Source organism: Sinocyclocheilus rhinocerous, unplaced genomic scaffold (genome assembly GCF_001515625.1).
Source record: "Sinocyclocheilus rhinocerous isolate Xijiao unplaced genomic scaffold, SAMN03320098_v1.1 scaffold4402, whole genome shotgun sequence".
Taxonomy (NCBI): domain Eukaryota; kingdom Metazoa; phylum Chordata; class Actinopteri; order Cypriniformes; family Cyprinidae; genus Sinocyclocheilus; species Sinocyclocheilus rhinocerous.
This window is the reverse complement of record NW_015647978.1, coordinates 63,097-73,576: the sequence shown is the minus strand read 5'-3', so window position 1 is coordinate 73,576 and position 10,480 is coordinate 63,097. Positions and strand designations below refer to the sequence as shown.

Genomic DNA, 10,480 nt, shown 5'->3' with positions numbered 1-10,480 from the left:
AGACAGGCAACTGAGATCGGCTAGATTTGAGAAAGGGGTAAAGATTTTAGTAGATTAACAAAAAACCTCTGGGTGGATTTTTATCATTTTAGGGTGGTTGTGTACACACACTGCCAACACACATTTCAGTTCAAACAACTTGTAAAAGTGCATGTAGCATTATATGACCCCTTTAACAAGAATTAATCTATGTACCTGAACACCTCCAAACTTGAGAAAAATTTAATCATTGTTTAATTTGTATCTATGTTGTATTTATTTATTTGTGCTGTTTACACAATTTCAAACAGGGCCCACGGGTACAACCTGCACTGGGGCCCTGCAAACCCCTGTTATGTCCCTGCTCCCAAGATATTAAAGAGACCTTAAAGAAGCTCCCAAGACATAAAGGGGGTACTTGGGGGTAAAAATCTGGCAGGGGTCAGGATTCGGCACAACACCTGCACTTCTAAATTTGAATCTTTAGCATACAGCCACTTTTTCTTGCGTACCGGCACTTCTCACATGTTGCGTCACTGTCCATGAGCAGCAAAACCATCAGTACTAACAAACAATCTGAAAATATTTAGCACAAAAAAAATTTTTATTATTCTTTTTTTTTTTTTTTTCATTGTAGAAATTTCAAATGTGACAATGACAGACATCCCACGCTTCTCCTGCATATTGTTAGCAGCTCTCTGTTGCACGCCAATTATATACAACATCCCGGAAATCAAGCGAGCAAGAGAGAGAAGCCCTCGTTTCCAGCTGGTAAACATGCATTTTGAATGCGTCTCCTGTGACCACTTTCGTCACACTCTACATCAGTTTCACAGGAGTGCTAAGTGCAGTGCACAAATGCTATTGCATGAACCAACCCAGGTAACACAGCTTATGAGCAAACAGAAGAATTGAAAATTATTAAATTAAATTGAAATTAGCTGTGATTTAAATTTAAATTAGCTATCAGTTATGGAGCTACTCTTTTTTACATATTTACAAGATGTGGCTATTATTATATTATATTGTATTGTATTATATTGTATTGTATTGTATTGTATTACATTGTATGCACTTATATTATATTATATTATATTATATTATATTATTAAAAAATAACATATAATAACATGTGTCACACAAGAGAGTACCAGCACTTTTTTCCCCACTTTAAGCACCGGTGATATCTTAATGTAAACTGTGGAGAATTAACAAAACAACAGAATAGTCATGACATTAAGCCTCTTGTGTAAGAAACAAGACTTCCAAATAACTTGAGTGGTATTGTCATTATTTAGCTGGTAGGTATTGAACACAGAAAGTGTGACAACTCTAGTGGGTATATTTTTAAATCAGCAGTACTTGTAAGTGCATTTGGTTTTCACGTTATGGTAAGTAGATAAATACTGAGAGACAAAATGTTTTCATAAGTTAGAAAAGGTTCATCTGAACGTCTAACCTTTAGAGTGCTGTTGAGGGTTCTGATGAGATGTATCTTCTCATTGAGTGTCTGGTTTTTGCAACGCTTTATAAAGGAGGTTCGTAATTCCCATTTTGAAGATGGCTTCCGCTCACCCGTTGGAGACAAACTTGCTCTTTTCAAATGTAAGTACAACCTTTCCATCTCATCATTAGTTCCTTCCTGTCCGTCTAGAACTATTAAAACAATTATAAATTTTATAGCAAGACTTACGTTTAACCTAAGCAATCAAACTTTTAAAACATTTTTTTTTAATCATTGATAGACCTATAACAAAGAATTCTAATATGCTTCAAATTGATCAGCAGTCATGCTGAACAATGTAATTCCCAAGCATAAATCTGATGTTAAAATGATCCCTCAGCTTGCTTACTTTCAGATCTGGTGTCATTTGAGATCAGCTGCGTCTCTGGTTCCTTTGGCTCTGCGGATATTGCCATAGGTGATGTGCTAGATGAGCATCTAATGGGGTCTTGAGATGGAGCTGTGGCTTCACTACCTTGTGAGGTTTCCTTTATTGTGGTGCTCACTGTATGGACCACAGCAGAGCAGACCACTGTTTCACCAGCAGTAGGGTTTGCCTGGGAGACAAGGTCCAGCCAAGACCGTCTATGCTTTGCCAGAGAAGAGACAGAGCTGTGGGAAGTCATTGTACTGACGGGGGAGGAGAGGGTTCCAGTGGCTTCACTAGGAACAGGGGAGGAATATGGAGGAGGAAGGCTTCCCTAAATGGGTTAGATACAGCATAGTAAGGGCGTGATAATGGCATACTCTAAATGAACTTTTCCACAACATTCTAATTTATTGAGATGCACCTGTACGTCTTATGCAAATGTTTACAACATTTCAAACATAGTTCTTCTAGTTCAGGGGTTCTCAACTTTCCTGCAGATTTTAGCTCCAAACCTAATTAAACACACCTGAACAAGCTAATCAAGACATTCAGGATAACTAGAAAGTTGCAGGCAGGTGATCAAGGTTGGAGCTAGATTCTGTAGGAAAGTGGATCTTGAGGGCCAGAGCTAAGAGCTCCAGTTATAGATCATAGTGGCTTTGTTTTATAAAGCCCCCTTTTTACTCTCACATTAACCATTAACCTCATTGTTAGCTACCATACACTATGAAATGACAGACCACTAGTAGGAATGACTATACCACTGTTTACTAAACATGTTCTCAAAATGATGTTGTGAGCACAGAAAATTGGCAGTCAGTTCAGTGATTAGAAAACAGTTGTCTCTCACTTTCATAATCAATCTGTATGTGAACAATCATATTCATGCATTTTCTCTGATAGGATATCTATCTGATCGTGAAAAGACCAGGTGTAAATGCCCTCTGAAAAGAGTTCGAGATGGATTTAAATCCAATTGCTCAAACCACTCCAGGAGGTGGTCTGGGACTCATTCCAGATGAAGCTGGACAAAGTGTAAATGCATCTGAAGCCCTGCTCTCTCTTTTTGCGGTCTTTGAACTTGAAATTATCTGATGATGAATACAATGCAGCTCATATCTGTTACTTTCTTTGATGTTAACTCCATTAAATTAGCATATAGCATGGGATTTTAAAATTGAATTTATATCCGTTTGGTGGAGACACATTTATGTGGCCAAGTGTAAATGGAACCCGGTGTAAACAGGCCCTAAAACACAACTGGCAACCATCTTCTGCTGCTGTGTGAATGCAGCCAATATAAAAACAGAAACTTGAGGTTTGCAAATAATGTGTGGACAGACCTTTGGCATGAGGGCAAGGCCATATACACTGTGCATCTGTGAACTTACCTGGTGTGCAGTGGCTGATGGACCATTGAGACTTGCTACAGCTTGGGTGTGGTGCTCAGAGTATGGCGGTGGTGGTGTGTCAGTGGACTCCTCATGATCACTGGCCTCACTGTAGCATTCTGTGCAGTAGAAAAATAAAGATGTAAAAAGATGAATATTGTAAAGAATTATTCTAACACTAGTACACTAACTCACACAACTTACCAGCTGTATGAACCTCTGTGGATTCATACTGAATAGATGCCAAACCAAGTTTATTCAACCATCTGAAATCACAAAACATCAGAACGTTACCAACAATTACAAATAGGACTGTCAAAATGAATGTGTTTATACACTCGGTTACTGTCTAGCACCATTCTTTATAAATGAAATGTATTTAATCAATATTAAGTTTCCATCTACTATCTTTAGTCACATGCCTTTTCTAAAGAAACCCCAAAGATATGTCAGACAACTCAGCGTCAGTAAACTCAGACAATAAAAAAGTCAGAGTATACAACATTCAGTCAGAAACAATCATACATGCTGCTGTTTTGAGGCTTGAACTGTCAGAAACCAATTTGATTTCCCATATTTCATTCATAGCTGTCATAACTATTGTAGTAACATGGTAACCACTCACAGCACCTTTCATTATAATCAAAAAATCAAGTATTAAATTTCAACCAAAGAAACACACACCCCTAAAGGGTTGGCTCAGTGTGATTTTGTGTCACACATGGGAAGACGCTGACTCTAATTGTGTTCTGTGCTTATGCACTGAACCACATTTCATAGTATTTGGCCTTCGTAGAGACCCTGGGTGGCTCTCTGGAAGGTGCTGTCAACTGATCACCACCTGGTGGTGAGTTGGATAAGATGGGGGAGGTTGACTGACAGACGTGGGAAACACATTTTGCGAGTGAACAGGGAATGATTGGCAGAGGACCTTGCCTGGCAAATATTTAACTTCCACCTCTGAAGGAGCTATTGCTTCATTCCGAGGGAGACTGTAGACATGGAATTGGAGTGGGACGTGTCCAAAACATCCATTGCAGAAGAGGCTGCTTCAAGCTGTACCTGCAAGGTTACAATGGCACTATACTGAAGGCACTGAATGTGGTCGGGCCATCTTGGCAGACACACCTGTTTGAAAATGATGGACAGTGCATGGCGATTGGCAGACAGGTGTTTTGGTTCCCATATTTAAAAAATGGGACTAAAGGGTGTGTTCTATTTATCAAGGGATCACACTTCTCAGCCTAGCCTATCTGGCAAAGCTTATCCCAGAGTTCTGGAAAGGAGAATCCATCCAGTTGGAACAATGTGGACATTCGAGACTTACTGAAATGGTTTGAAAACTAGTGTGAAGCAGTGGGGATGAAGATCAGCACCTCCAAATCTGAGGACCGGACCGCCAGGGTGAAACAGGAGCTGAGCCCAAATGCAAAGCTCTCAATTTACCAGGTGAATAATGTTCCGACCCTCACATATGGTCATGAACTTTGGGTAATGACCAATAGAACGAGATAGTGGGTAGAAGTGACTGAAATTAGATTTGTCCACAGGGTGTCTGGGTTAACCTTAAAGGTATAGTTCACCCAAAAATTCTGTCGTTAATTACTCACCCTCAAGTCGTTCCAAACCCGTAAGACCTTCATTCATCTTCAGAACACAAATTAAGATATTTTTGATGCATTCTGAGAGCTCTTTGACCCTCCCATAGACAACAAGGGTACTACCACGATCAAGGTCCAGAAACGTAGTAAGGACATCAGTAAAATAGTCCATGTGACATCAATAGTTCAACCGTAATTTTATGAAGCTATGAGAATACTTTTTGTGCGCAAAGAAAAAAAAACTTTGTTCAACAATTCTTCTCCTCCTCATCCAGTCTGCTGTGGCTTGCCTCCATTTTGGGGAGTATCACGACACATGCGCGCACTTCCGCTTCATGTAAACAACAAGAATTGTTGAACAAAGTTGTTATTTTTGTTTTCTTTGCGCACAAAAAGTATTCTCGTAGCTTCGTAAAATTACGGTTGAACTACTGATGTCACATGGACTATTTTACTGATGTCCGTACTACGTTTCTGGACCTTGATCGTGGTAGTACCCTTGCTGTCTATGGGAGGGTCAAAGAGCTCTCGGAATGCATCAAAAATATCTTAATTTGTGTTCTGAAGATGAACGAAGGTCTTACGGATTTGGAACGACTTGAGGGTGAGTAATTAATGACAGAATTTTCATTTTTGGGTGAACTATCCCTTTAAGAGATAGAGTGAAAAGCTGTGACATCAGAAGAGACTTTGAGAAGAGACACTTACATCACATAATTGTGAGACATCCACACGAATGGCCAAATCCAATAATTACACATTTGATTGCTTTATTTTGTTTTTCTTAAAAAAGGAACTGAATGTGTTCATCTATTTCAACAGTTTATACAAACCACTACTTTGACTACTGTAAATACAATTTTGAATGTTACTAAACAGAATATATGTTTTTGTTTTATTTTGTCAGAATGAGATGTCAGTGGGCTTACAAGTTCATGTCCTCACTGCTGTCTGCTGCAAAGTAAAACATCATGACTTTGGGATGGCAAGCTTTGATTGCACTGTAAGAAACAAAAAGAATGTGAAGGGTTGTTCAGTTGAAAAATATTTGAAATGATCATAATGAGGACTATATTCTACTTAATTTGGAAAAAAAAAAAACAACAACAACTTTGTACTTTGTAAAAACAGAATTAACAGGAATTTAAATGACACTTACTATTTTTTCTTACATTCCGTAGCCCTGTCAATTACAAAATCCGTCAAATTTATAAAGCCTTCTGCTTTTTCAGCCTGGGGAAACACAAAAACACAAAACCAAAGTAGTCGTACATACCATGTATATGTGTATTATATATATATATATACCTTCAATACTAGAGAAAACTGTAGCGTGAAATAAGGAAGATGGAATTCGGCATTCAGATGACTCACCACTTGATTTGGGTACCAGTACAGAGAGGTTTTCTTTAGCACGAACCAATACTTTTTCCACTTAATACCCAGAAATCCCTTCCCCTCTTTCTTCCTATAAAGCCAGCCCTGATGGTCCACTGGCTTCAGCTCTTTCACTGAAACTCTCCTTCTGCTCATTCTTGGACTTCCTGTTAGAACAAATATTTCAACACCACAATAAAACAGAAATGATGACACAGGAAAAATACTTCTCATTCGACTACATCTCAAGTCGTTTGTGCAATGTGATACTAACCTCCACAATTCTTCTTCTTTGACTTCTGTCTGAGGGACACCTGAAGACAAATACATGAAATATGCTGGTATTATCATGACCACACCACGTCTCGCTATTATGATTTCAAACTTTCACAATGCAGACAAGAATATTTCATGTAGATTCACAAGAATTACCGGATTGTACTCATCAGAAGCCATACGAGGAGCAAGAGAAATGGGAAAGGAGGCCTGGTAAGAGATCAAAACAGACACAATCAAAGTGCTTATTAGGGTCAGTTTCAGTTAGGTCCCTTTATTTTACAGTGCTGTTCTGCATGTGCATACTATGGACCAGTTATTGTAATTAACCTTGAACCTAATCCCTAATCCTGACCTCAAGGTCACTATTAAACCAAAATGGACATTGCAAGGACCTCTTATCTCCAGCAAGTTGTCATTCACATGAAATCACAGCAATAGCAAACGACAATGATAACATTTTCCAGTTAATTCCCGATGGACAAAATCAAGTCCTTCCCCAAATTGTTTGCTAATTCGAGAAGCTGTTTCTCTCAGACATATGTCACAACAGGGAGGAAAAAGGCAAAAACTATTTCTGTTACATGCTGACTTTAACCTAAGTCCAAGTAGTTACTCAGTACTAGTTAGTGGGTAAGTACGCTGTAAAGTAAGTCCGCATTCTGTAAAATGAAGTGCAACTGGGCCACTGCTAAAATTTGATATACAGTACATTCAGAAATCACACTGCTCAAAAAATTTAAGGGTTAGTTCACCCAAAAATAAAAACTCCATCCTTAATTACTCACCCTAATGTCGTTCCAAACCCGTAAGACCTTCGTTCATCTTCGGAACACAAATGAAGGTATTTTTGATGAAATCTGAGAGCTTTCTGACCCTGCATAGACAGCAAGGGTCCTACCACATTCATGGCCCAGAAAGGTACCAAGAACATAGCCAAAATAGTCCATGTGACATCAGTGGTTCAACTGTCAATCCTTTTTGTGCGCAAAAATAAATAAATAAATAACGACTTTATTTAACAATTCTTCTCCCCAGAGTTACCATCTTCTGGCATTATCGAGAGTACCATGACGAATGCATGTGGTGCTGCTGACGTAGAAAACACATGCGCTGCACCTTGTTTACGGTTGTGGCTAGAAGGGATACAGCTGCAGCCGGAAATTAACAATAAATTACATTTTCCACCTAAACCGGGCTAAACTATTTTTCATCTATTTAACCTCTACACCTACCCCAACCCTAAACCTAACCCTTACAATAATGCAAAAACAAGAATTATTGTTGTACAGTGTGACAAAAAAATACGCTATATTGATGTGCGCATGCCCAGTAGCCACAGCTGTACCCTTCTAGTCTTAACCCTTGTTTACGAGCAGAGGAAAGCACACGCATGCATCGAGGTACTCTCGATAATGACTGAAGACAGTAACTCGGGGGAGAAGAATTGTTGATTAAAATAATTTTAGTTTTTTTGTTTTTTGTCAACAAAAAGTATTCTCATAGCTTCATAAAATTACGATTGAACCACTGATGTCACATGGACTATTTTGGCGATGTTCTTCGTACCTTTCTGGGCCGTGATCGTGCAAGGACCCTTGCTGTCTATGGAGGGTCAGAAAGCTCTCAGATTTCATCAAAAATATCTTAATTTGTGTTCTGAAGATGAATGATGGTCTTACACGTTTGGAACGACATGAGGGTGAGTAATTAATGACAGCATTTTAATTTTTGGGTGAACTATCCCTTTAAGGGAACACTTAAATCACACATTGGCTCTCGATGGATGAAATGTTCAAGCTGAAAATCTTTAGTCATATACATGGTGTAATTTGTTGAGAATAAAATGATGTGACAATGATTAATGGAAACCAAAACCACCAACCCTCTGAGGACTGGATTCAAAAAAACACCGATTCAAGCAATTCATAATACAAGTCAGTAGTGTGTATGACCTCTATGTGCCTATATGCAAAATGTCTGGGCATGCTCCTGATAAAATGGTGGATGGTGTCTCCTGCCAGACCTGGATCAGGGCATGAGTGAGCTCCTGGAGAGTCTGTGGTGCTAATAGCGATTTTCAGATGTTCTGATACACAACATCCCGAACGTTCTCAATTGGACTCAGGTCTGGGGAACATGAGGGCCAGGCAATGTCATCAATTCCTTTGTCATCCAGAAAATGTGTACACACTGTGGCCATATGAGGCCGGGTATTGTCATGCACCAGGAGGAACCCAGGGCCTAGGCTTCATGTATCTTCATCAAGTAAAGGCTTCCTTCTGGTCATTCTGCCATAAAGCCCAGATCTGTGGACTGTTGCACTGATGACTGTCTTTCTGCAATCATCGGTTCTTCGTCACCTCTCTTGCCAAGGCCCTTCTCTCTCAGTTGCTCAGCCAGGCGAGCAGCTCTAGGAGGGTCCTGGTTGTTCCAAACTAATTCCATTTAAGAAATATGGAGGCCATTGTGCTCTTGGGAACCATTAATGCAGCAGATCTTTTGTAGCCTTCCTCAGATCAACACAGTCCAATCTCTGAGCTTTGCAGGCAGTTCCTTTGGTTTTTCATCTAATATGTATTTTTAGCTGTTAGACCATAGACAGGTGTGTGTCTTTCCAATTAATGTCAAATCAGTTAAATTTGCCAGAGGGACTCCAGTCAAAGAGTAGAAACATCTCAAAGGTGATCCAGAGCTAAATTCCTAATCAGCCTTGGAGTTAAGAACTGAAGAATTGTCAGCAAAAAGCTGAACATAATCATTAAAACAAAAACATTACACTGGCATGGAATGGAAAACTCTTCAGAATGCCACAACCATACATATATATCCTTGCTTTATTAATCTGAGAGAAAAAAATGTATTCACAACAGAGGAACCAAGAAAAAGAGTAGAAGAGTTCACTGACCTAACAGTGCATTGAAACTGAGGATGGAAAAGACACAAGCTAAACGAAACCTATTGCTCAATTTCCTCAAACTGAGTTAAGAACTGAAGAATTGTCAGCAAAAAGCTGAACATAATCATTAAAACAAAAACATTACACTGGCATGGAATGGAAAACTCTTCAGAATGCCACAACCATACATATATATCCTTGCTTTATTAATCTGAGAGAAAAAAATGTATTCACAACAGAGGAACCAAGAAAAAGAGTAGAAGAGAGTTCACTGACCTAACAGTGCATTGAAACTGAGGATGGAAAAGACACAAGCTAAACGAAATCTATTGCTCAATTTCCTCAAACTGCTCATGTTCCTCTTTCAGGTATAACAGAATGGCAGAAACTTTGAAAATAATATATTCTACAATGCAATGTAGACTTTTTTACGCCTGGTATTTAAAAATCGTTGCCATAAAACGTGTGAAATGCCATACCTTTTCAACTGATAAACCATTAGCCATCATAATACAAGCTACAATCTATACTGCACTGTTTTATAAGTGACACGACAAATATGACTTAGGTGTCAAAATCTGCTGTCTATTTATGAAAAAATAAAAACATTTAGAATTCGATTTGTTTAGATGATTACTTAGAAGAGACATTTTTAAGATCTTCAGCCTGCAGTTGTTAACACTGTTCCATTACAGTACCTGTATATAATAATATATGAAAACATGATCTGTTTTACCTGTTCACCAGACTTGACCAGGTAGAGCGTCTGACCATCTGTTTTTATACTCTGAAATGGCATGTAACTGTCCTCATACCACACTTAAAATTAAGTGGTCAAGCCCACAGCCAAATCATTTTAGAGAAAAAAAGGACTTCTGCTTACGCAATAAACATTTCAAAACATCCTCCACTTCTTATTCAAACAGACCCGTAAACATGATCACATGAAAGCTGATTATGTATTTCTATACACATTCAGCTGTTAATGATGAATGGTGTTCACATGAAATAGAGATGAACTCCTGCGACAGAGACTTGCACTCTTGCGCTCTCAGCCGTGTGTTGTGTAGTCTCTGTTACCAC

General features: G+C 38.8%; 1 protein-coding gene across 1 annotated transcript in view; it reads right to left on the bottom strand.

Moving 5' to 3' along the window:
- The window catches only part of LOC107709535 (interactor protein for cytohesin exchange factors 1-like), a 15,799-nt gene extending 5,615 nt beyond the window's left edge, over window positions 1-10,184 (bottom strand). The window contains exons 1-10 of the mRNA XM_016514033.1: window positions 10,134-10,184; window positions 6,655-6,708; window positions 6,497-6,536; window positions 6,220-6,389; window positions 6,005-6,078; window positions 5,775-5,846; window positions 3,449-3,510; window positions 3,245-3,363; window positions 1,833-2,184; window positions 1,439-1,635 (exon numbers count right to left, since the gene is read on the bottom strand). Of these exons, the coding sequence (XP_016369519.1) occupies window positions 1,439-1,635; window positions 1,833-2,184; window positions 3,245-3,363; window positions 3,449-3,510; window positions 5,775-5,846; window positions 6,005-6,078; window positions 6,220-6,389; window positions 6,497-6,536; window positions 6,655-6,678 (1,110 nt within the window). The 5' untranslated portion in view covers window positions 6,679-6,708; window positions 10,134-10,184. The remainder of the gene's footprint in view (window positions 1-1,438; window positions 1,636-1,832; window positions 2,185-3,244; window positions 3,364-3,448; window positions 3,511-5,774; window positions 5,847-6,004; window positions 6,079-6,219; window positions 6,390-6,496; window positions 6,537-6,654; window positions 6,709-10,133) is intronic.
- Window positions 10,185-10,480: the final 296 nt, after the last annotated feature.